Below are 27,541 nucleotides of genomic sequence, written 5' to 3'. Positions count from 1 at the left end.
TTTTATTAAGCATACCTAATTTGCTTAGGATAGGATCATTAAAGTCGTATCTTTTTTTATTTCTAAGCATGATGTTATTTAAAATCTTCGGCACCTTTCATAAAAGTCAATTTTCGTTGGCTCATCCACGCTGTTGACATTTTACGCAATGCCTACCCCAAGATACATATTTTGGTAAATTACAAATTTACTCTCATCACTAGGATTAATATTTTTTATGTCATTTTGCCTTATGTACTGGGGATTCATATATGAGAGAAGAAGATCTTTATAGGTGCTAACCATTTTATCATGTAGTGATGTTATTACCACTTTATCACTTTGAAAATACTTATTCAAATCTATAAATTTTGGCAAAATCCAGTCCAGAAATATATAAAATAATTTTATATGTTTATCATTTAAATCGTGATATATTTCTTCACTATACTCTATTTCAGAAGTGTGTAGAGCAATAAAACCTCATTAGGTATGCAAAAGTGGTACCTGGTGATCCACCAATATTTTATGCCACTACCTTAGTTGGGTATTAGTTTCAATGTAAAATTCTTTCTTTTCGTTGATTGCAGGTAGTGCCACCCGGTTTTGGGTCAATTTATGAGTTTTGCCCATTGTTACCCACTGATAAACATTGAAAACGGTTCGCCAAAGGCGTGCAACTGGGACTTGTTTTTTACCTTATAATTAATGTACTTAAATGCTATTTTATTTTAGAAAGTTACTTTTGTTTAAATGGAATAATATATTTTTATCACAAATTTATTGAACATAATATGTAGAGTAAAACAGTTGAAAATGTCACTTTTGGATCTGGCACTTTTTGAACAGTGTATAACAATTTTAAATTATAATAGATTGTAGTCTTCTTCGTCATCTGACGAACTGTCATCACCTCTTGACATTATAATTAAAGGATCGACTGTCTGATCGATGAGGTTGTCAAGATCCCACATTTTGTCCTCTTGCTTAATTACATGCTGGACTGCTGGCGAATGGAATGCTGGATTCTCTGGTGTCGCTTCCGTAATGGCTTGATCAAACAGTAGCTTAACATCTTTCATTTTAAAAGTCGTGTTTTGTCTTGCTACAAATCCATATCAGTTCTATAGGATTTAGTTCGCAATGATATGGCGGTAAGCACAGTACAGTTATATTATATTTTTCGGCTATATCTTCCACGGCGTATTTCATGAAACGAGTTTTGTGTAAGTTTGCTATTGCCAGCAGTTCTTTTTTTATCAAATTTGCTTCAAACGCAATACCTTTTGCAGTCAGCCAATCGATAATTTCTTGCTTTCTTCAACTTGAAGTTGGCGTCTTCTCTATTCGCCGTGAATGATAGCTCGCGTTATCCATAACCACCACCGAATTAGCCGGAAGAAATTTTATCATTTCACCAAAATAGTCCTCGAAAACGTCTGAGTTCATGTCTTCATGGTAATCTCCTGTGCGAGTCGACTCAAAGGTTAGCAGACCTTCTTTTAAAAATCCCTCTTCGCTTCCAATATGTGTGATAGTCTTTTTCCTTTTCCCGAAGGTACTTTAATACCCGTAGACAGGCCTTCTATGAAAGCTTGGCGAGCACTGGTTATATTTTTGTCTTGCCACATTTTTTGGACTATATAACCTTCGTTAATCCACGTCTCATCAAGATAAAAAACTTTCTTTTGCTCCCTGCGGTACTGCTTGATACTTCTCAAGTATTGTCGTCTCCAACAAACAATTTCGTCGCTCTCCAGTAAAAGTGCTTTGCGGTTATGCTTTTCCCAGGCAAAATCCATATTTTTTAAAGTTTTCCATAAAAGTTTTCTACTTATCAACGGAATACTGTCATCTCGGCCAAGCTCCATTAAAATTTTGTCTAGGGTGGGTATTTCCTTTTTAAAATAAAAAGAGTGAACTTTTCTTCGAATTATACATTTAGCATTTTCATCAAGGACTTTTGTAGGTCGTCCTGGCTTTTGCTTGGGAGATTCCACTTGACCTGCTACTTTTCTTTCCCGCAACAATTTTAAAATGGTGGACTTTCCAATTCCACTCATTCGAGAACATTTTTCAACAATTTCTTGCACAGTAAAACTAGGGTAATCTTGTTTTATGCAATCATGTACATTTAAAATAATAACTTTTTCACTCAGCGATAGTGGAGAATTTTTAGTACATCTTTTCGTTGGACTGAATACCCACCAATCCAAATTTTTTATCACAATATTATTGTCCCAATTTTTTAAATATTGTGATTACACTACAGCGTAGCAGTGACTACTAACGTTTAAAATATGATTTAAAAGTATTTATAGTCTGTATATATTACCTGACCCCATTTTTGCATGTTACAAAGCGTTAAAAGATAGGTACCTATACAAAAGGATTAAAAGTATTTATTTAGTATTTAATCTCTTTCAAAATAAAGGCATTTAATCCGTGAAAATTAAATTCATAAATATTATAAGTACCTGCGCCTATGAACTACCACGAAATGTAGCCAAACAGAACGGAATTCCCCAGTTTATTGCTCTATACACTTCTGAAATAGAGTATAGCTAGCAAACGATGTTCAACATAATTGGACGTGAAAACTAGTCGTAAAGGTTCCCATTGCTCAAGTATTCTCTTTACAACTGATAAAAGTGAAAGCCATCTTGTTTGCGATGGGCGAAGAATTTGGTGTGGATCAACTTGACAAAAATCTTGGAATTCCTTAAACATTGCTTGTCGCTTTGAGCTATGCTTAAAATAGTTATAAATGTTTCTCGCCATATCTTCGCACCTTCTAGGCAAGTTTTTGCAAGCCTCGGTGGCACATAAATTTAAAGAGTGACAGATACATTTTTGCACCATAATGCCGGGCAGTTCGTCTTTTAATCTGCTCGATACCGAGTTTTTTTCCCAAACATACTGTTGCAGCCATCAGATGCGAATCCAGTAATATTTTTTAATTGAATTTTGTGTAACACTAAAGCTTTTTTAATTTCATGAAATAATCTCTCAGCTGTTGCACCTTCATTGGCCTGATCTAGATTATCTCCAGAAAATATTTGTATTAGTTTCCAATAAAGAGTATTATTTTTTTTATTTTTTTTATCAAAAAATCTCACGCAGACACATAGGGTTTTAATCGCAGCTATGTCAGTAGACTCGTCTATAATGAGACTAAATTTATTTAATTGTAAAATGGTATTTAACTCACTCTCAGAGCAACGACCAATAATATTTTTCATTACTTGAGTTCCTTTAGTTCGATGCAAATCCATCCCTTTTGCTATTTTGGAATCCGGGAAACATTCTTTGATTATATCCGTTAAATGATCAACACAGTTAAAAGCAATATTGTGCTCTGCTAAAAAACCAGTAAGTTTTATTTCTGCCCGTTTTATTTGCTTCTCTTCGGATATACATACCTCTTTTTTCTTAAATAAATCTGCGACTAATGTTGTTGGCATTCCTTTGATTTTTACGACTGACCGTAATTTCCGCCGTAAATACAACATTGCAGGCACGACATCTTGCTTTTCCATTATCTACAAAAACACAACAACTCGTGCAACATGTGCATATTATACCAAATATTAACTTACCGCTATCCGGAAACAACCACCCTTTAAATTCCTCGTTTGCTTCCCATTCTCTGCGGTATTTCTGGCTTCTATGTTTACCTTTTTTGCTCTCACCTCTTCGAATTTGTATTCAGGTGTCCTACATCTCTTTCTTTTTTCTCTGCATTCAGAAGTTTCAAAGTCTGTTGAAGACATTATTCTACCTTTTTTATTGAAATTTACAAGCTTATACTTTTCACAATTCGAATTCACTAAACTAACCTTAATAATAAATATTGCGGAGGGTTGTTGGGTGGGGTCAGAAAGGTCAGTCTGATTTCTGTTTTATTTCTGACCCCACCCAACAACCCTCCGCAATATTGAAGATCCCAAACACGAAACTTAATAATAAAATAAAATCCAAACTAAACAAAAGATGGGGATTCTCCGAAAAACATAACAGTCGTGCCAACCTTTAAAACGCAAACATGAGGAAATAAAAATAGACACTATTATTTGTTTATTTTTACTTTAAATTTTTACATACAAAAAAATATTTTTTTTTCATAATTATGTGTTTTAAGGCATATTTTCGGTAAAGTCAAAATTATCGTACATTTTAATATTATCGTGCATGCGGTATCGTACATCGTACGAAGGGCAAAAGTATCGTACAAAAACGATAATTATCGTACACCTGGCAACGCTGGTGTAAAGGGCCCCACTCACCTCGTTTTTTTCTGTCGTTTTTAACCGACGGTTAAAACCCTACGAGTAAAAATGTCATAAAAACAAGGTGTATGCACGAGAACGTCGTTTTTCCTCGTCGTTCCAAAATTTCGGGCAAGGATTCATTTTTGTCGGTTATCGTGCTAACCGTTCGGGTAAACCACGAACTTAAAAATATACTTTTTTTAAATATATTTTTAAGTTCGTGGGGTAAACACGAGGTGTGTGGCGTCAACAGTTTGATGGGTCAGGCATATTTCAGCGACAGTGACGTTCTGTTCAACCTGTCTTTTCTTGTTTATTTTTGCTTATTGGCTTATATTGATTTAGTTAGACTTGTTTTGTTTTATGGTTTAAAAAAATGTCCGATATACGACAGTGGAACAGAGACTTTGTACTAGAGTTTATAGAACTTTATCGGTCATTTCCTTGCGTGTGGAAAGTTAAATCGGCAGAATACCATGATCGAATAAAAAAATAAGGCTTATGAAGCATTGCTAATGAAATACAAAGAAGTGGATGCTGAAGCAACAGTAAAATCAGTAAAACAAAAAATTGATTCCTTGCGGGGCGCGTTTCGAAAGGAATTAAAAAAGGTAAAAGACTCTTTAAAATCTGGTGCTGGCTCAGAGGATACATACAAACCACACCTTTGGTACTACGACAACTTGATATTTTTGACTGATCACGAGACGACTAGAAGAGGTGTTGGAAATATATAGAAGACGAAGATGCACATGAAAGTAATTCTGAGGTATGTATATGTATCATATATCTATAAAACTTATTATTATTATTAGGAGTTTCATAGATATTAGGTATATGATTATGATATGTATGTACAGGGTGTTTTTTTATAAATTGACTTCCCCTTTAACTTTTTTGTTTCACATTGCAGACAAAAACGTTAAACACAAACATGTACCTAATGGTTTTAAATAATTTTTTTTAAAACCACATTGATTTTGTCTTTAGGGTGCTTTGGAAAGGCCTGGCGTGGTCCTACTTTCTTATTTCAAAAATTCAAATGGAGACCCCAATTTTTTATTGGATTTTTGTTTTCTCCTGTAAATTTTGAATATTTGTTATATAGCACACCCCATACCTAAACTGGACATATAAAAAGATATGGGCTTCTATAAACCCCGTGTAACACTGTACCCCCCCTGACCCTACAGATCGCTGCGCTGGGTGATAAAAATACACTATTAGTTTGAGCAGTTCTTATAAATTTATTGTTGTAAACGTATAAGTTTTACATAACTGTGCCAGCTTATTAAGTACAATAGTTATGATACTCTAATACAAATAGAAATAATAACATTTTAAACAAACTTGTCTTGCCAAGGGACCCTCCCCTCATTACAAAAATACTTCATGAAATGTTCGCTCACTTCTTTGGCAGAAGTCTTAGCATTTCTATTCTGGCCATGCTGTAAGTCCACAAAAACGTTTGGTCCTGCCCTCAAACCAAGTAGAATTTCACCACGTTCCAAATCTTTATTATCAAGACATTCAGGCGGGCTGTACCTAGTAGCAGTATTCCTTCGTAAAAAGTTGTGCAACGCACAGCATGCCAATACCACTTTTTTAATACTTTCCAGCTTCAGGTTTATTTCTGTGTGAAAAATCCTGAAACGGGCTGCTAGGATCCCAAACACATTTTCGACAATTCGTCGACATCTGGATAAACGGTAGTTAAAGATTCTGCGGTCGCTATTAAGTTGTTTTTGGGCAAATAGCTTTAAAAAATCGTCTCTAAGCGCAAAAGCTTCATCGCCAACAAATACATAGGCAAGCGGGAGTTCTGAATATTTGCTTTTAGATGGAGCAGGTATGTTTAGCTCATGGTTTATCAGTTTGTCACAAAACCGTGTATTTTCCAGAACTCCTCTGTCGGATACTGTACCATTAGTGCCAAAATGACACATAACAAATTCATAATTGGCATTGAACATTGCTAACAACACTAGACTATGACTACCTTTATAATTATAAAAGTAGGACCCGATGTTAGGCGGTGAAGCTATCCGAACATGTTTACCGTCCATGGCGCCTAAACAGTTGGGAAAGTTCCATCTTTCATCGAAATCCTTAGATATTACTTTCCAGTCGTCTTCGCATTTAGGAAACTGCAAAAAAAGAAACAGCCTGTTTAAAAATAAATTTTAAGATGAAAATGGAGAAATTAAAAATGTTATCATAAGCCAAGTTTTGCCATAAACGTTTCTCATACACATTGTAATGTAAAGTGGTAGTAAATTTATTGAACTCCAAAGTTGATATTTAATGTACTTAACTCAATTATACTATTATTTTTCTATTATGTAGATTGAAAGAAACAGTTACAGAGGCACAATCTCCAGCCGAAATACTTAAAGATGAGGTCAGTGACATAGCACTACCCCAAATATATAGAAGTGGGTTGTCAAGTTTCGCCTCAACTTCTAGTAGACATGCCCAGACATCATCATCATCATTTCGATCTAAATTATCTAAAAGATCTAGGGCGGATGATATTTTAAGTAAAGTGGAGAAACGTTTAGATCAAAGCGATGACCAATTTGACGTTATCGTTAATATTTTTTAAATTTATTTTCAGTAGGTTCCCTACTTTATAGTTTTTTATATTTATAGGTAAAAACATTGCCCACAAACTAAGAAAATTACCGTCAGAAGTAGCCCTGGTTACCGAGAAAATGATAAACGCAGAGTAGCTGTTAGGCGTTCGTGAGGACTATTGCATTGACGTAAATGGGTATTTTGTCTCTTAATTAACGGTGTTACTAGTCTTAACAGTTTTCCATACGTATTCTCGTCCATCCTCAAGTAATTGTGCCAATCACCAGGCTCCAATCTTAGCTCTTCCAATAAATGTGTATGTGATAGCGTACTGCGTTCAAGCAACCAGCCTTTAACCCATTTTCTTCGAGATTTTCTTTTTTCGCGAGTTTTTTCGACTGCCAAAACCGCCGCCAATGCTAATAGGCATGTACCGTCCATCGTGATAAACTGACGCGAAATCAAACTGTTGTGAGTGGACTTATCAGGCAAGGTTCCTTCTTTCAACGTTTTTCACCGTCTGTTAAAAACGACAGAGAATACGAGGTGAGTGGGGCCCTTAAGGTACCTCTTCACGTACAGTTTTTTTATCAGTTTTCGACTGACAGTCCATCAGTTCAGTCCAAAACTGAACGTGAAGGAGTTCAAAATTTCCTACTTGACTCAGTCCTGGCACGAACTGAAGAAATTAAACCAAACAAATATTTCAGCACGGACTGAAGCGCGCCGAAGGCAAGATCGAAGCGTGTAGTTGTGCATCAGTTGTCAGTCGGCGATTAGCAAAAGTGCGGCGATACCAATTTTGAGTTGGAAAAAGAGAGACGTGCGTAATCACATCAGTTTCATGTCAGTTTCGTTGGTAAAAGCATCCCAGTAGGAAGTGTATTTTGTTTTTTTTTAAGTTAATGTTTTTACTTATTAAATATTACTATATTGTATAGTAATAATTCATTATTGCAGATATAACATGAACATGGCACCTCCTCAGTCAGTTGATTTTATAACAGAGTTTATTGAAATTTATAGAGGTTATCCATGCCTATGGAAAATAAAAAGTGCGGAATACGCTAATAAGCATTTGAGGCAAAAGGCTATCGAAAAATTAATTAAATTCTGCCAGACGGTTATACCCGATGCAAATAAGGAATATGTTACAAAAAAAATTAATAATCTTAGAAGCGCTTTCCGAAAGGAATTAAAAAAAGTTCGAGACAGTACTCGTTCTGGTATGGGAGCAGATGAAGTATATGCTCCAAAATTGTGGTATTACGAGCTATTATTATTTACAGCTGATCAAGAGGAAAGTCGTGAAACTGTTGAAAACATTATAGTGGACGAGGATAAAATTACGCAACCAGGTGAAACTCAGGTAATATTATTTTTTCAAAATGCCTGGACTATGGCATACAATGAAATACACTCGTAAAGGGAAAAATAATTTGACGATTTTATATCGAAAAGGCGCATCTAAATAAAGATGGAACATAAAAATAATTAGGTATTATTTAATAGAAACGTGAAAAAATCATAAACAGTTTCTACAAGAGCATAAATTATATATATAATCCTTTTTGGCTTTTTATAATTACATATATTATTATATATTTGTTATATTCAATAAAATTAATAACAACCCTTATCTATCATTTGGTCTTGCCACGAAACTTTCCCGGGACCATTGAAGTATTCCATGTATTCAATTCTTGTAGCTTTAGCATTGTCTGCAGAATTTTTGTAATTTGTTTTCTGTAACTCTCCAAAAGGAGTAGGGGTATTTCTTCATTCTCCTAGAATGAATTCTCCTGTTTCGATATTTTCATAATCTATTAGCTTAGGGGGCGCATAAGAATTAGCACACGTTTTCCGAAGAAAATTATGAAGTACACACGATGCTAAAATTACCTTGTCTATGTTCTCTGGCTTCAAATTTATTTCAGTGTGAAAAATTCTAAATCTTGCAGATAATATGCCAAACACATTTTCGACAATACGTCTGGCTCGCGACAACCGATAATTAAATATTGTCTGCTCACGAGTTAACCCTTTTTGAGGAAACGGTTTCATAAGATGCTTGCCTAGAGGGAACGCATCATCCCCCACAAAAACAAAATTCATTCCACGTTTAGTCTTTTGAGTTTTTGGCAGTTTCATTTTATCTTCCATTAGTTTTTTATAGAAAGATGAATTTTCGAAAACTCCCCCATCGGATACTCTTACATTTACGTGTATAAACTCATAATTCGCATTAACAAGAGCCATCAGGATAACACTACAGTAACCTTTGTAGTTGTAATAAAATGATCCGCTGTGTGCCGTTTTTACGATCCTAATATGTTTCCGGTCTAAGCGCCACCACAATTAGGAAAATTCCATAGCTTGTCAAAGTCTTCTTCAGAATCTGGTATCTGAAAATAGAAATAAAATTGTCATTAAAATAATTGTCTTTTTGTAGATTTACTCGGCAAGTATCAGTGACACGACAGAACTAACAAAAGATAATGAAACACAAGCTACAGATTCTGAAAATTTAAATCCGTTGTCTCCGCCCTTGGCGAAAAAAAGGAAATTACCAACTCCGATTCTTACAAAAAGCAAAGCTAAAACTCCAGTTAAAGACCATTTTTATAAGGAGGCATTAAATGTTCTAAGCAAAACAGAAGACGAATATGATCATTATGGGATATCCATAGCCGCGAAATTAAGGAAAATGGACCCACAATAAAGAATATTTTGTGAAAACTTAATAAATACGGCAGTTTTTAAAGGTTCTCTTGGCTATTTAAACGAACATTGTACAATACAGTCTCAAATACTCAGCACACCACAAACACATACAGTTTCACCTGCAACACATTTATCACGAGCAAATTATTTTCCTTACACACCACAAATACATACTGTTTTACCTGCAACCCATTCATCACCAGGAGACCCACGATCTGCTGCAACAGCTCTATTTCAAAATGCTACTGCAAGTAATACCTCAAATAATATTTTGAACCACCCTGAAAATATTCCACCTACTTCGCAAAACACAATTAATAATCAATCTGAGTCGATGATGTCACGAGGATTTATTCCACTTACGGATTTATTGAAAGGAAGTACTTCTTTTCAAATAACGGATCCATTGAATGTTACTTATAACAACATTCATGACACCATACATACAACATTATAGTTTTATAGTGTAATATCTGTGCGTCTTAGTGAACATTTTGTGTTTCTTAGAATTAATTAACTCTTATTTTCTTATTTAAAAAGTATATTTTTTGTTTGTTTAATATTTTGTGTTTCAAAGGGTTCTCATTTTGTTATTTTTTAAGAAGTCTATGTTATGTTCTTAAATAAATATATATTTTTTTGTACGATATAAGTATAATCAATCCAACTTATCTTTAAATAATCGTCCTTTAAAGCTTCATAAATGGCTTGACATGTTTCGGGTATAATTACACCAAGGGTTTTTGGGTATATTCTGGTACAAAATTTTTAATCTTCATACGATCTGCCTGTAGCTAAATACCGCAATGTAGCAGCTAGTCTTGCCTCGGGAGATATGGCAACGCGCCCGCTGCATCTTGCTTTATTATATAGTCTTTTACTAAACTTAACAACTCATTAAAAGTCTCCTTGTCCATTCTAAAATAGTTTTTGTAATCTTCAGGATTTGTTTCGTTTATTTCCTTTAACAAGTTGACATGGGAATGTTCGTCTCTCCGCAAATACCACGGTTTTGACCAATATCTCTTTTTCTTTCGAGTTTCTATTTCGTCGCCTTCTGCCAACAGTAGCAAAGCAATTGCTTTTCTTTTAATCAAACTCATTTTTGGTAGCTTTTCGTAAAAATAAAAGAAAGAATTTTCACATTCCGCCACTTTCCAAAGTCAACTGAAGGATACGGTCACTAGTTGTAGACTGAACGTGTAGGTGTAGGTTTAAGGCACCCCAACAGTCCCGGAGCGCAGGCATAGCCGTCAGTCCAGGCGCGCAGGCCACGACTGTACGTGAAGGGGTACCTTTAATTAATACGTGCATAATGTGTCAGCATCCTTTTTTAAACTTATTTGTTTCATTTTTTGCTTACCAATAGTCATACTAGGTTTTCATCAGTATATCAAGACGCTTTCTTAAATACAACAACTAATAGATCTAATTCTTAGTGTTGACAATAGAACAGACAATTAACGTTTCCATCTGTCAAATATTAGGGAAAATAACAAATATATACCAAGAAACCTAAATCAAATCGAATAAAATGAGTTTAGCCGACGAGTGAAATTTAAAATCACCATTCTCGTCACTACTGAGTCGATCGAGATGGAGTCGTTACTTTAGAATCCCAGCCACGAATGCCGAATCAGGCCTACTCACGAACTTAATTCTAAATTCACGATTCGACACGATTACTCGATATGAGTGATTCTAAATAAAATTTTCAATCGTGATTGTCTTGTGGATTGCCTAGTTTTTAACAATTTGTCGACAAGACGCTTGGGTATATCGTATGCACCAAACGATATAGCTTCTTCCTTATCTAATACGTGCATAATGTGTCAGCATCCTTTTTTAAACTTATTTGTTTCATTGATTGTTTACCAATAGACATACGTATAGATATACATATAATATACATATATATATATATATAATAATATATATATATATAATAGACATACATATTCATTTGTATATCAAGAAGTTTTCTTAAACACAACAACTAATAGATCTAATTCAACCCTATTTTCTACAACCTTCTGTTAATAATAAAGCAGAGGAAGTAGAGTTCACTGAATGGGCAGTTTTAATATGTCAAGATTGTTACCAAAGAAGCATTGGACAAGATTTTAAATTTATAATTAGCGAAACTACTGAAAGTCGTTGGATCCATAAAATTGCTAAAATTATTGACAGTCACCTAGCTGATCGATTTATTAATTTTCCAAATATAAGAAATGAGAGAAAAATTAATAAATTAACATTTGTGGAGAGATCCAATTTTCCTGGTGTTATAGGTCCTATTAATTGCATTGCAATTGCAATTAAATGTTGTGATATTAACACCAAAAGTGGATGAACACAACAAGTTTTTGTGATTTTCCATAAATTTAATTATTATTTCCCAATGGGCAGTGGTGGTTTTAAATGACATTTTTTTATTTTAAAGAAATAATATAGGCATATATTTAAATAAAAAAACACTGGGGCGAAATAAATTAACAAAATAAATGAAAATTCTTAATGTTTATAATTAGAAAAAACAATTGACGTTTCCATCTGTCAAATATTAGGGAAAATTACAAATATATAGTTGATTTATTATATTATAGTTGAGTTTAGACGATTGAAATTTAGAATCACCTTTCTCGTTACGACTGAGTCGCGATCGAATTCGAAGTCGTGATTTTAGAATCCCAGTCCTGGACTGCCAATGCAATGAAAATTAAATGACCACTACTAGGTGTCCGCCATTTTGCGTGATTAATAACATTATTAATCACGCCTTTAGATGTTGGTCACTCTGACAAATTTCAGTTGTACCAATTGTAGGGACTTGGAGTTGCCAGTTTAATTGCTCTGCTACGAGGCAATGTGCCAGCACTATTTGGAGATTTGGTAAAACCATCACGTATGTACCCTGTTACCCGAATCGATCATTTTCACGGACGTAGTCCTGCTCATTTGCCGCTTTTCCGACGTCTAATCCGCTCTCGTGATTGGTCACTTTTAGCATCTTAGAAAAGTACTTAAAAAAAAACCTCACATCAGAATGACTTGAAAATTGGTCAAAGTGTTTCTTATTCGATTCCGCTCAGATTCACTCTTTTGTTTGGCGATCCGTTATAATTTACATTTTTGATTTGCTATTATTGATTTCCCTCGTCAGCTGTTCAGGCTGGCTTGCATCTTGGTCGGGCGTTTTCACGTCGTTGCCAGTTTTACCGATAGTGTTTTATTTACAGTTTATTAAATTTTAAGATAACCAGATCGAATATCACAAAACAAAATAGTGAATCTGTGCGGAATCGAAAAAGAAACACTTTGACGAATTTTCAACTCATTCTGATGTGAGGTTTTTTTTTTAAGTACTTTTCTAAGATGCTAAAAGTGACCAATCACGAGAGCGGATTAGACGTCGGAAAAGCGGCAAATGAGCAGGACTACGTCCCCTTTAATACTGAAATGCACGGTGACGTTTTCCCCTCGATGCATCCGGCATCATCCGGCCTGGCTACCGGCGTGAATAGGTTCAGCTACCACTGGCAAGGGGCAGGAAAGGGTCTAGGAAAGAGTTTCAAACATGAAATTAATAAATATACCTGGACTGCTGATGCATATGGCCACGATACCCAAAAATGACCACTTTTTTTTTGACACGCCCATTTTTATAGTGGTTGTGTCCTTTTGATGTTGGTCACTCTGAACATTTTTAGTATTGCCAACCAAAAATATATTATATAACGATAATGAAGTTGACGACGCTGACATTTGACGTGTGAGTATAGCGGATTGCCTAGTTTTTGGCGATTTATAAACGACCCTTATATCGTCTGGAACAGGCGATGTATCTTCTTCCTTATTTAATACGTGAATATTGTATCACCATATTTATTTAAAGGTATTTGGTTCACTGTTTCTCAAAACCGAATTATTGTGAATTGTCTGTCTGTGTTGCTTATGATAAAATAATATATAGAGTTGTTGATTGAATAATATATTTTTACTATATAAACCCTTGCTAATTACAAACCCTCATAAAATCATCTATATTTTGATTTTTAAAGATGGTTGTACCTATTAATGTGGAAATACTGTACATTGAAGGAAAGTAAAACTCGTAATAGTAAAAATAGAAAGAAAATAAAAATTGTGTTTTAACTGAATTTGTTAAGTAAATTCAAGTAAAAATCTAAATGAAGATCATCATTTTCATGGTATTAGGATTTATAAGATTCAAGGTTAAGTTTAGACTTATAAGATTGAAGATTATCAGAATAATATAACAAATATTTTAAAGTGCATGCATCTCTTCCAAGTTTATTGAAACTTGGTCTCATTTTAGGTGAGGATTACTTTCTTTCATAAATTTTAACGAAATTCTTAAAGAAGTAGAAGAAAAATCACAGATCTAACGCAACTATCTCAAATTCTTTCTTGGTATATATTTGTTATTTTCTCTAATAATTGACAGATGGAAACGGTAATTGTCTTTTCTATTGATAAACACTAAGAATTTTCTTTTATTTAATTTTTTTCACCTCCGTGTTTTTTTATTTAAAGATATGCCAATATTATTTCTTTAAAATAAAAAAATGCTGTTTAAAACTACCACTACCCATTGGGAAATAATAATTGAATTATTGGAAAATCACAAAAACTTGTTGTGTTCATCCACCTTTGGTTTTAATATGGCAACATGGGTGCAATGAATAGGACCCATTCCAATTAGCAATTTTTCGACGCGACAACAAATTGCAACGCAACGTTGCATTGTTACTTGTCTTAACCGTAGAGACAACCCCGTTTTACACCAATTTGAAAGAGATTTTTTGGTTGTCTCAACGTTACGCAGTGACTACCCGTTAACTTTCTAAACGCTTTTGCGACGTTTTTAGAGTTATTGATTTTTGGACGGATGGACGCCATAACGACAGAAAAATTAATTACTTTTTTAACAATAAACTAATAGATAACTGCAGTAGGCAGCTACCCCAAAAATACAACCTTTTTAATCCATCTTTTAGACAGTCCTTATTAATATTTGTTTTGTATGTAGTTTAATAAAGTGAATTATACGGGTAAAATACCCGTTTTGAAAGATTTACAAGCACTTAATTTATAAACGGAACATAGTTTACTGTGAAAAGATGTTATTTTACTCCTAAATAACACGCGCGCCCAGAATGTATACCGGATTTCAAAAAAACATATAATAAGTTTTTTTTTTATTGGTTACTACATTCTGATTTTTCATTGCTGCTGCTGCTATATTAATCCTAAAAAATAAAACTTTCTAAAATTTACCATTGTTTTCAAACTGTCTCTTGTGTAAAGAAAGGCTATAAAGTAGGATATAGGAACCATGAAGGAAACCATTTACAAAAAGTAAACCCAGTATTTTAAACTTTAAATAAGAAAAATTTAATACAAAATAAGAGTAATCTTAACTTAGGTGACTGCAAATTGTTACTTGGGATAACTCCAGGGAAATTGGATCTCTCCATAAATGTTAATTTATTAATTTGTCTCTCATCTCGTGATTGTTAATAATTTTAGAAATTTTATGGATCCAACGACTTGCAGTAGTTTTGCTAATTCCAAATTTAAAATCTTGTTCAAAGCTTCTTTGGTAACAATCTCAAATCAAACAGAAGGTTGTGGAAAATAGCGTCGAATTAGATCTATTAGTTGTTGTGTTTAAGTAAGCTTCTTGATAAACTAATGAAAATAAAATCAATCATGGTAAACAATCAATGAAACAAATACGTTTATAAAAGGATGCTGACACATGCACGTATTAAATAAGGAAGAAAGGTATATCGTCTGGTGCATACGATATACTCAAGCGTGTCGTCGACAAATCGTTAAAAACTAGGCAATCCGCAAGACACTCACGATTGAAAATTTTATTTAGTAGTCATATCGAGTTTCTTTTTTGGGCAAATTTAATGTAATGTGCATTTGATACCAAATAAAGACATATTTATTTATAATTTTATTGTGAATAAAGTTACGGGCAGTCGTCAAGAAGAATCGCAGATTTTAATTGATGCAATAGCCAAGACCAAAATAAATAGTGAAATTCAAGCATTCACTCTCTTTTCTGAAGAAAAGAGAGTGAATGCTTGTTTCAAACACATGAACCGATCTTAGGCGAATAACCAAAGCGTTTTGGTTTTTACCAATTTCCAATTGGTATTTACCAAAACGTTTAGGTGCTGTTGGTTTTTAAAAAGTGACGACAGCAATTTACTGTCAAAGTTGTCACCAACATTAGCGGTAAATACCTAACTGCCTATAGTCGAAATTATAAAGTCGAAATTATACCCATTTGTAGTTACGTCATCCAGGTGAGAAAAAACGTATGGCGTAGATATTTTTGCCAATCAATATTAGGTTAGAAACCTTACCATCGCCTTCAGAAATTAATAGTCTGCTATGTATTTTTATACGTTCAGAAATTAACAAATGATTTATTTTAGCAGCATATTATTATATTTTTATATTCGTGTATATACTTTCATTCCCAAAAAATTTTAAAAAATCTTGTAGTTATTGTATAATTAACAAACTTAACAATTAACAAATATTATTATAATTAATCATAAATAATGGGACATAAACAACAAGTCCGAAACGGAATTGCACTTCAAATTGAGAATGTGATAGAGCGAGCCGCAGATGCAACAAAATTGAGCACAACAACGATCGCAAATATAAAGAAGAATGGGATAAAATCAGATCAGGATTACGCTGCTCATATATTTTCCAAGCAAAAGACCGCAAAAACCAAATCTACAACATATTTGAAAAGTAGAATTCGGCACGAGCAGTAGACGTAACAAAACCGAGCTTACAAAAATTGTAAATAATGTATAAAATGTATAAAATTATTTTAACTCACTGGGAAAAATTTTAATACTGACAATTTAATTTACTTGTTCATGAAAAAAAAAATGCTGCTTGAAGGATATGTTAACACATTAAAATGAAAATACCATTCCAAAAAATAAAACATACAAACTCAAAAAAAACACGCCATATTGCATTACCAAGTTAATGAAATTGCAACGATATGATTGAAAACTTAAACGACGATTATAAAATAAAATTTGCTAGAACGAAAAAAAGCTTAATCAATCTCGTCAGTATTGTCAGAGTCAGAACTGAAATCAGAGATATTGTCTTCGTCAGTCGTAATCAAGTGGCAGAATGTCATAGGCATCACACACTTGTATTGCCTCCCAAGCCTTTTTAATTACTTTTTCTGTATGAAAAACATATTTTTGCCAATGATCTATAGAAATTTTGTTTATTACCCTTTCCCATGTAGTCAGAACTTCTGAAGATGACCCCTTAAAATTGGAAATATATTGATCATATTTTCGTTTACATGCCGACCATACCATTTCAATTACATTAAACTGGCAATGATATGGTGGCAGTCGCAAAATTTTGTGTCCTAAATGTTTAACATATTCATCAAGGAAGTACTTTTTTTCACTAGGGCAGTTTCTGCGTGCAATACTCCATATTTCATCTTTTATGGCTTTTTCTGGAAAGCCAATATTCTTTTTCTTCAACCATTCGGTCAGTCTCTGCTTTGTCCAAGATTTTCTCGGGATTTCTTCTAATAAGCCAGAATGGTAACTTGCATTGTCCATGATTATAAATGACTTTGGGGGAAGATTTAGAACCAGCTGAGTTTTAAACCAGTTTTCGTTGTTTTTCCTGTTCATATTGTCATAATAATCTCCCGTCTTTAATCCACTCTTGAATATTAAATTTGCACCCTTGATGAAGCCATCTTTGGTTCCGGCGTGGACCACGATAGATGACCTTAAAAATAAAATATAATTCAATTCTCTTCTATTAGAAATCATTCTTCCAGAACATAAATTTAATATAATTAATAAGTAATGTTCCATGCACATACGAGTAGTGTATGGAGTTAAATTCCCTGATATTATCTTAGAGAGAAATTATATGAAACTATGAAACAGATGAAATTATGAAGTTAGAGGGCCCTTACAAGAGCAATAGTTTTAATTCAAAAAAAAATCTAAAAAGATAACTAGATAATTTTTACCTTTACTGTTTTTCCTTGAATCCGTGTGCTTGGTGTCATCTTGCCAGCTACTACGAAATGATCCCTTGCTAAAAATCCACGTCTCGTCAATGAAAACTGGAGTAAAACCTTCCGGACCTACATTTCTATTTTTGATATACTCCCTTAAAAAATTGATTCTTTTATGAACAATATTTGGCAAGTCCATCAAATATTTTCTGTTATTTGATTTTTTCCACTTGAAGCCTATACTATTGATCCATCTTCTTAAGGAGTCAATGGAAAACTCAAAATATTCAATTTCTTCCCTGAACTTTTCTCTTATTGTTGCCAATATTACATATTCTTTTCTGGCGCACATAGAATAAATTGTGTCCCGAATTCTATGTTTCAAATATGTTGTAATTTTGGTTTTTGCTGTCTTTTGCTTGGAAGATATATGGGCTGCGTAATCCTCTGCGTAATGATCGTTGTTGTGCTCAATTTTGTTGCATCTGCGGCTCGCTGTATCACATTCTCAATTTGAAGTGCAATTCCGTTTCGGACTTGTTCCTTTTCCAGTTGAAAAAAAGCCAATATATTTAAAATCATCAGCTGCGATTGTTCATTATACCTATTATATCTTTTTTTAGGCATTATCTAACACTTTTCGAAATAAAAAACTTTCAAGAACGTCGACAAACCAATATTTTTGATTGACAGTGACGGATATTTCACATAACCTAGTAGGTATATAAAAGATGAATAATCATCAGACACCAATTTTTCAAAAGTTTGTTGTCGCCGCTGTTTGGAATATGCTAAACAAAGATAAACAAAAATCGTCATTACAAATGGGTATAATTTCGACTTTAGTAGTTTTTCATTTTTGGTTAAATGGTTATTTGATATACCAAAACATCCTTAAAAAAAATAATAAAAATAAAGTCTGTATTTACTTACGTTGTACTCCATTAGCCAAAGTTCTCCTTCAAAGCAAGAGTTATTTCTTGCGTTTCGGAATAAAGTGCCTGCCTTAAATATTCTAAAACTAACACGAAATTTTCATTTAAAAAAATCGACAGCCACGAAGCACATAAGTCTTATTCTTGGATTAGCAATATCAGCATTACAAATAGAGTTGGTCATCATAGATAATCAAATTAATGTAACAAAAAATACTTCCAAAACAACAAAACATAGATCCTAAATAATGTCCAAATAAACGAAATTAAAATTTATAGGAACTACAAACACAAGAAATAAATACAAGAGATTAGGAAATATGATTAATTATAAAGGAATATTATGTAAGAAATGAGAATGCGGTACAAAAAATAAAGTTGTTTTATTATTTAATATTTATAATCAATAAACACTGGTTAAACCAAAACGTTTAGACGAAAACAAGTTGTGACGTCAATATAGTTGTTTGGCGTGTAAAAACCAAAGATAACCGCGCTAATTACCAATAAATTGTGGCTATCCGCCTAAAATCGGTTACGGCCTTGACTACCTTAATTAACTTTTGGTGAAGCTTAAGAATGTAGCAACAGTTTCTAAGAAAACGATATAACGATACGTCAATTATGCTTCTTTGACTTTTACACATTTGCAAGTTGACAGTTTGTTGTTGTGTTGTGGATATTTTGGTGAAACTTGTTTCCCTGTATTTCAAATGTTTTTAAAGTTTATATAGTTTTTTTTTTGATAAATAAGGAATTTCTGTACTGCACCATTGCTTTATGCTTTATAAATAACTGAATATAGGTAAGTTGTTAACAGGGCTAAATTGAAAGGCTTAGTAGAATTTCTTATATACAGAGCAAGTATGTCTATTTTAAATAAATGGGCTATAGTTTATATCAATAGTATCTCATGTGTCGCCATTTTGTCATAAATTAGGTCAGTTGGAATGTAATTTCTGAGATCCAAAACCACCAAACTACACTTTTTGGTGAAATTTTATTAATTATCATAAATTTCACCAAATTAATCTTACCTTATGATAAAAAGATAATCATATTATGATAAAAACACTTTAAAAAATTTTAAAAATATAGGTATACATATTAAATATAAGTAAATCATTATAAGTATTTAACTATAGATGTGTAGATAAAAACTTATAGATATACTTTAAAAGCAAACAAAAACCAAATATTATATATAAAGATTTATTTGAACTAAATAGGGAGAATTCAAAGAAAACCTGGAAATTTTTAAAATCTTCTGGTAATGAATTAACTCATATACTCATACTCATATATTACCAAAATTTAATTGCTACATACATGTTTAATATACAAAAATTTTTATGTTTACTATTGTAATTATATTAGGTACTTAGAAAACCTAATTTCTGTATGTACTATAATAACTATAATACTAAGAGTTTAACAATAAAAACTAACTGGATAAATATTAAAATAAGCTGATATACCTAGTTGTGCACCATTTCCTCAAACTCATAACAAAACTTAATTAGCTTGATAATTGAATTAAAAAAAAAAAGAAGTTTTAGTACTTTAAATCAAGAAAAATGATTCAGAATAATGTTGAAAACTTTTCAAAATTATGAGCTATAAAAGTGATACATTTCTTATTAAAAGCTTTTCTGTTCCCTGTCATCCTTACTGTTAGCGGCAAAATGTTGTAGGTATATTTTTACACTAAGGTAGTGAAATGACCTAAGGTTTAAGTTGGTAGTACTATTGGGAATCTGTAAGTTTCCTTCAACATTAAACCTGGTAGAGTAAGTACGACTAACATGTATACCTATTTCAGGGTTTTCATATATAAAAGAACAAACACTTAAAATATATAAAGATCGAATTGCCAGTATTCTTTCACTGTAGTAGTATTAGTAGACAACATAAGTAGGTATGTTGAAAACAGTTTATCCTTTCTAAAAATGATTTTAATAATGTAATTTTGGATTGTCTTTAAAGGTTTTAAAGCCTTTATGTAAGAACTTCCCCATACTATTATAGCATATCTCAATAAAGACTCTACAAGAGCTTTGTATTGTATGTATTGAGCATTTTCAAGTAAGATATCTGTTAAAGAATTTAAATAGACTAAGAAAAGTAATGGCCCATGAACGGTACCTTCTGGTATTCATTTATTTATTTATTTTTTTATTTATGGAATCCATTTACAAAAGTGTTACATAGCATACCCATACAAACATATATATTCAGATACAAAACTATCTATAAATCAATGAAACATGTAGATGAGTTAATTGATTAAAGCCCCAATGAAATAATATTCTTTAACTGCCCCTTAAAAGATGTAATCCTAGAGTCAAAAAAGCTTATCTGTCCTGACAGACCATTAGCACTTCGAGCCATTCATGTAATTGGCTCATTAATATCATAATTGGTATGGTGGAATGGGACTGAAAATATTTCTGATTGTCTATTCAATCTGGAAGGCACCCTAAGTTTAAAAAGAGACAATAACTCGGGACAATCTATAGTAGCATTTAAAACCTTATGCATAAAACATAAGTCTAGTAATGTTCTTAGTGACTCTGTGGTACAATAATATAATAGTGATATATGTTATTTATTTTCAAGTATCATACTGTATATTAATTTGTTATACAATGAATTATTATTATTGTTAAATATTTATGCAATACTATTGCATACATATGCATGACAATTATGTAGAACACTGTTTTTAAATAACTACTAATATACCAGATATCATCGAAGAGAGTAATATACAATGGTGTAAGCGCATTTGGCATTCTTATTTATAATTCCTAAATCGAACCTTCACATGGCGACCCTGCCAGTGCCAAACACCATTTTTTAGTGCATTTTTCAGTAAGAGTAGTAATTGTTCTATATGTATATAGTACAAAAAGAAAAATGTTTATAGTAAAACCGTGGTAAAAGTATGGGAGCTAGTTGCTGTAAAGTATGCTAATGTACAGTAACATACAGTGTGAGTCAATATGGGTACTACTAACACCAAGCATGCTGAAGTTACTGACACAGGTGTTGTAAACTCCAATTTTATAGTGGAAGAACAAGCTATAAATGTCCCTATGGATATCCGTATTCTGCTGTATATAATCACTGTGGCTGTTGTAACCTTGGTATTACTAAAAATTAGGAAGGCTTACCGCAGAAACATGAAAAGAGACTTGTCAAGAAGTCTTATGCTGAAAGCTACAGTTGGTGATGTCTAAGTAAGACTATTACATAGTGGTTTGTGTTTGTGAGTCCGTGTTAGTGAAAGAAGAAACAATGTGTTGGTGTAGAAAAACATTTCAGTAAAACCTGAAAGCAGTGACATTAAGGACGAGCGATTAAACGCCACCTGTTTATTGGAAGATGGAAGAAGGAGATGTAATGGCGATTTTGCATCTGTCCCAGGACATGGACCACACAAATGTTATATTATAGTTGGTATGTAATTTTATTTATTTGTGTATATTTAGAATAAGATTTTTTTGGCTATTTAGCAGTTTTAAAATATTTTTGGGGGTAAAACTATTTTTTTTATTAGTTCATAAAGTAATCGAAAGTTATAATATTATAATATATTATAAAGTTACATATTACATATATATAGCTGAATAATAATTTTTATTTTGGATTTTTGTTTACATTTTTCATGTACTACTATTATGTTAGATTTTTTTTTACCGTAATTTAGGCTAAATTTAGTTATTTTTATGTCATCAACTTGGGATGAACTTTATACCAAGTTATCAAATTTAAAAATATTAATTACTAACGAATCAAAAAGAGTCTTAAAGAAAAAAATACCTAAATCAGAGGAAATTAAAAAAGAAGTTAGGGATAATTTACTTAAATACTATAATACCTTTGTGCAACTTGTATTACATGATTACAAAAATTTAAGTCAAGAACAGTATTTTGCTATTAAAAAACTTTTTTCCGTCTCAAGAGATAAAGTAGTCAGGGTATATCAAGTATTAAATGTTTCGTATAAAATACCTACATCATGCACTGAACTAATTGATCCAAACGTGATTGAGGAGGATATTATTGACAGTGAAAACTCTTCAGAGGGTTCAGACGAAGAAAATACAAACACTGAAATTAAAATTGAAACTGGCAAAATGGCGATGACTAAAATGGATTTTTTTAATTTCACCAGCAGGGTTTTGTGCAATGATTTTGATGGCTCAGCGGATAAACTTCGATCTTTTATTGACGCACTAACTTTAATCCAAGAAAATTGCGAAGGGCACGAAGCAAATGCCGTGGCTCTTATTAAAACTAAATTAGTTGGTAAAGCAAGAGACCTTATTGGCGATAATGATACCATACCAATTATAATTCAAAAACTAACAAGCAATATTAAGGGTGAAAGTTCGCAGTTAGTTTCGGCAAAATTATTAGCTCTTAAACAAGGATCCAGCGATACATCAAAATATGCATCTGACATAGAAGCTTTAGCAACAAGCTTAAAAAGAGCGTACATAAATGAAGGTGTACCAGTAAATGTAGCACAGGGTTATACAACTAATATTGCAGTTAAAGCCCTAAAATCGAATGCAACCTCAGAAAGATCCAAGTTGATAATGGAAGCAGGCACATTCAACACAACTCAAGACGCCTTGACAAAGTTTGTTAGCGTCGAAACTGAATCAAAAAATTCTACAGTCCTTTTTACACAAAATCGATTCAACAATAGAGGAAATCCAAATTATAGAGGTCATTATCCTAGGGCGCAAGGACAATGGAAAAGAGGAGGATTTAATAGAAATCCTGAAGTTCCTATCCATAATAATTATCATGGTGGCCATAGCAGATATAGAGGTCACAGGGGCTATTCTCAACGAGGCAGAGGAAACTATTCTGTGCGCAGCTTTGAGACAGATAATTCGGGAAACGAATTATCACCCCAACCAGGTCCATTGGGGGAGCAATAAATATTTTTAACATGGACCTATCGTTGTCAAATTTTATCGTCGTTCAGACCCAAATGACACAAAATGAAACAATAACATTAATCGTAGATACTGGTGCCGATATTTCTTTAATTAAGCTAACAAAAATCGATAAAAACCAAATAGTTGACAGAGCAAATGCTAGCAGGATAAACGGTGTTACAGAAGGACATATAACTTCCATAGGTACTACTAAAACTGTAATGTTTATTGACAATTTTTCTTTAAAACAAAATTTTCACATAGTTGAGGATAATTTTCCCATACCAGCAGATGGAATTCTTGGTAGAGATTTTATTACACAATATCAATGTCAATTGGACTACTCTAATTGGACAATGCAAATAAGACTGCATAATAATTTAATCTCTATACCAATTCATGACAGCCCTGCAAAAGATATGTTAATTATCCCCCCGAGATGTGAAATAATTAGAAAAGTAGAAAAGTTAAAATATCTTAAAGAAGATTCGGTTGTAACGAAATATCTCCAGGCGTTTTCATAGCATCAACCATAATTTCTAGGTCAATTCCAATAATTAAAATTCTAAATACAACATGCGAAACCATAACCATAAATAATCCTAAAATTGTAACCGAACCCCTAAAAAACTTTTCGTGTTACCAATTGCATTGTAATCAAAATAACCGAAAAGATCAACTATTAAAGGAATTAAATAAAAACATCCCGGAATGCGCGAAAAAGGAAACCACCGAATTATGCATGGAATTTGCTGATATATTTGGGTTAAACTGTGATAAATTAACAACAAACAATTTTTATAAACAAAAAATTAAATTAGCTGAGCAACCTTTCTATATAAAAAATTATCGAACACCGCTTTCTCAATCTAAAGAAATAAATGCACAGGTAAGTAAAATGTTAGAGGAAAACATAATAGAGGAATCTAATGCTGTTTACAATAGTCCAATCCTTTTGGTACCTAAGAAATCTAAGGGTCATGATAAAAAATGGCGACTAGTAGTGGATTTTAGAGAGGCAAATAAGAAAATTATCCCTGATAAATTTCCATTGCCTCGAATTGACAATATTTTAGACCAACTAGGCCGTGCTAAATGGTTTTCAACCCTAGATTTAAAAGCGGGCTTTCATCAAATACCACTTGCAGAAGAATCTAGAGATTTCACAACTTTTAGTACAAGTACAGGTAGCTACAGATTTACAAGGTTACCATTTGGCCTCAGAATAAGCCCAAACAGTTTCCAGGGGATGATGAACATAGCATTTGCTGGAATAACACCTGAAAAGGCTTTCTTGTACATGGATGACGTAATTGTAATTGGTTGTTCAAAAAATCATCATTTACAAAATTTACGTAGTGTATTTGAAACGTGCAGAAAATACAATTTAAAATTAAATCCCGAAAAATGCAATTTTTTTTCGCAAGAAGTTACTTACCTAGGTCACAGGATTACTAGTAATGGAATTGTGCCTGACGAGTCAAAATACGACATTATTAATAAATACCCAGAGCCTAGAAATGCTGATGAAGTAAAACGCTTTATAGCATTTTGTAACTATTATCGCAGGTTTATTCGAAACTTCGCAGAAATTGCAAAACCTCTTAATATGTTAACAAGAAAAAATACGCAATTCGAATGGAGTGAAAAATGTAAACAAGCTTTTATTTATCTTAAAAATTCGTTGTTGCAACCCGAAATTTTACAATACCCAGACTTTAATAAACAATTTATTTTAACAGCAGACGCATCAAAAAATGCTTGTGGCGCTATATTATCACAAAACTTTAATGGGCAAGAATTGCCAATAGCTTACGCTTCAAAATCATTCACTAAAGGAGAATCTAATAAAGCGACTATAGAACAAGAATTAGTAGCCATCCACTGGGCGATTCAGTATTTTAGGCCATATTTGTACGGAAATAAATTTTTGGTAAAATCTGACCATAAGCCTTTAGTGTATCTCTTTTCTATGAAAGACCCATCTTCAAAACTTACCAGGATGCGATTAGATTTAGAAGAATATAATTTTGAAATTGAATATATTAAAGGAAAGGACAATGTAGGAGCAGATGCATTATCGAGAATTTGTATTAGCGAACTAAGCGATTTGGCGATAAATAACAAAACAGTCAACGTATTTGCAGTAACACGGGCAATGGCAAAAAAGGATACTACCTTAACAGAAGATAATAGCAAGAATGCTAGCATGCCGTTTACGGTTAAACCAAAAGTCCTAGAGACTTTAGAAAATAGTAATGTTTTAAAATTAGCTTATGTAAAATTTAAAATTCAGCATAAATATCTATGGATACTTATGGGTAAGAATAAAGATTTTATGATCGAGGATAAAATGTTAATCAGTAATGACAAAACATTCTTAGGAACAGTTTTGTCTAAGCTGGAAAAAATGGCTGCTGATTGCAACATTGAGGAACTAAAGCTAAAAATAACAGATGAAATATTTAAATTGTGCACAATAAACGAATTAAAAAATATTGCTTTAAGTAAATTAAAAAATCTTACTATTTTTCTGTATGAAGAGCCCAAAATTATTAAAAATAATGATGACAAGTTAGCGTTAGTACAGGAATATCATGATAATCCACTTACCGGAGGTCACTGTGGACAGAAAAAATTGCTTAAGAAGCTAAAAGCAAATTACCGATGGAAAGGAATGTCCCGCGATGTCAACAAATACGTTAAAAAATGTCAAAAGTGTCAAATTAATAAGAGAAAAATAACTCATTCAGAGCCAATGGTAATAACACCTACACCACAAAAAGCATTTGACATCACATGTATCGACACGATTGGACCATTCAGAAAAACTCCTAACAACAATATTTATGCAATAACAATCCAGTGCGAGTTAACTAAATTTGTCAAAATTATCCCTATTCCGAATAAAGAAGCTAAAACTATAGCTAGGGCAATGTTTAATGAATTTATTCTTAATTATGGCCCAATGCAGGAAATCAGAACCGATATGGGCACTGAGTATAAAAACGAAGTACTTACATCACTTTCTGAACTTCTAAAAATTAAACATTCTATTTCGACAGCCTACCATAGTCAAACTATAGGTGGTTGCGAAAGAAATCATAGAGTCTTAAATGAGTTTCTTAGAATGTACATAAACGAAATGCAAGACGATTGGGATGAATGGACAAACTATTTCAGCTTTTGTTATAACACAACTCCCAGTGTATATCACGAATATACGCCATTTGAATTAGTTTTTGCACGTAAGGTTGATTTTTCTAATATTTTAAATGGTACTTTGATAGACCCTGTATATAATATCGACGCATATTATCAAGAAGTCAGATATTGCTTACAAATTGCAAATAGACGAGCCAATGATTTTATTCAAAAAGCAAAAGTTCAGCGAAAATTAGAATACGATAAACAGTCTAAAGAAATATATTTAAAACCCGGTGACTCAGTACTTTTAAATAATGAAAATAGAACGAAATTTGACCCTTGGTATAAAGGCCCTTTCGTAGTAGAGGATGTAGAAGGTGTAAATTGTATATTAAGTAATAGTAAAAGTGACGCTAAAGTGAAAGTACATAAAAATAGATTACAGCATTTTTATAAGTGATTAAAGTGAAAAGGCCATTTTCAGTGTTTATCGTAGAAAAATTAAAAGAAAAACAATTAATTATGTCAATTATAGCAGTTGTACCGAAAAGAAAACATGTACTAGTTTTAATTTACTAACCTTGTAACCTAATTTTTTATAATACATATTATGTACTCATAAGTCAATGCAAAGCTTCGCAAAAATTGAGGTTCATAATTTAATAACTTAACACGTATTGTTTAGGCTTCGAAATAGTTAAGAATTATGTAACATTATTTAAATTAAACAACTTAAGTACATGTGTACTTTAATTAAGTAATAAGTTTATTTAGGTAATAAGTTTGTTTAAGTAAAATCAGGGTTAACGTTTTAGGTTTCATTTTTAAATTAAAAAAAAAATATTTAAATCTATACTCGATCGATAATACTTTTCT

At 32.5% G+C, this 27,541-nt stretch overlaps 2 protein-coding genes and 1 long non-coding RNA gene across 7 annotated transcripts in view; 2 read left to right on the top strand and 1 right to left on the bottom strand.

The window, feature by feature from the left end:
• The first annotated feature begins 422 nt into the window (after positions 1 to 422).
• Positions 423 to 9,594, top strand: LOC126737779 (uncharacterized). Its single transcript, XR_007661100.1, has 5 exons — positions 423 to 1,133; positions 7,538 to 7,728; positions 7,788 to 8,053; positions 8,117 to 8,196; positions 9,280 to 9,594. It is a non-coding gene; the product is annotated as an uncharacterized LOC126737779 (long non-coding RNA).
• On the bottom strand, positions 5,478 to 26,213 carry LOC126737763 (putative nuclease HARBI1). 3 transcript variants are annotated; one of them, XM_050442801.1, is made up of 3 exons: positions 26,132 to 26,213; positions 8,730 to 9,232; positions 5,478 to 6,397 (listed from the first exon to the last, which is right to left on the bottom strand). In XM_050442801.1, exons 2-3 carry the CDS (start codon positions 9,084 to 9,086, stop codon positions 5,591 to 5,593), a joined length of 1,164 nt encoding a protein of 387 aa, XP_050298758.1. In that variant the 5' UTR covers positions 9,087 to 9,232; positions 26,132 to 26,213; the 3' UTR covers positions 5,478 to 5,590. The 3 variants fall into 3 exon arrangements, with proteins under 3 accessions (XP_050298758.1, XP_050298759.1, XP_050298760.1); XM_050442802.1 differs by lacking the exon at positions 26,132 to 26,213 and adding an exon at positions 24,957 to 25,082; XM_050442803.1 differs by lacking the exon at positions 26,132 to 26,213 and adding an exon at positions 18,559 to 18,736.
• LOC126737753 (zinc finger protein 91-like) overlaps positions 19,203 to 27,541 on the top strand; it is a 43,843-nt gene continuing 35,504 nt past the window's right edge. For 2 of the 3 annotated variants that reach the window (XM_050442777.1, XM_050442779.1), the window contains exon 1: positions 19,203 to 19,365. The gene's annotated coding sequence lies outside the window, so the exon portion shown is untranslated. Of the gene's footprint in view, positions 19,366 to 19,709; positions 19,831 to 27,541 lie in introns of those variants that run through there. The other variant, XM_050442778.1, reaches the window with a different exon arrangement.

This window comes from Anthonomus grandis, chromosome 6 (genome assembly GCF_022605725.1).
Source record: "Anthonomus grandis grandis chromosome 6, icAntGran1.3, whole genome shotgun sequence".
Classification (NCBI taxonomy): Eukaryota; Metazoa; Arthropoda; class Insecta; order Coleoptera; family Curculionidae; genus Anthonomus; species Anthonomus grandis.
This window is presented reverse-complemented; position numbering and strand designations above follow the sequence as displayed.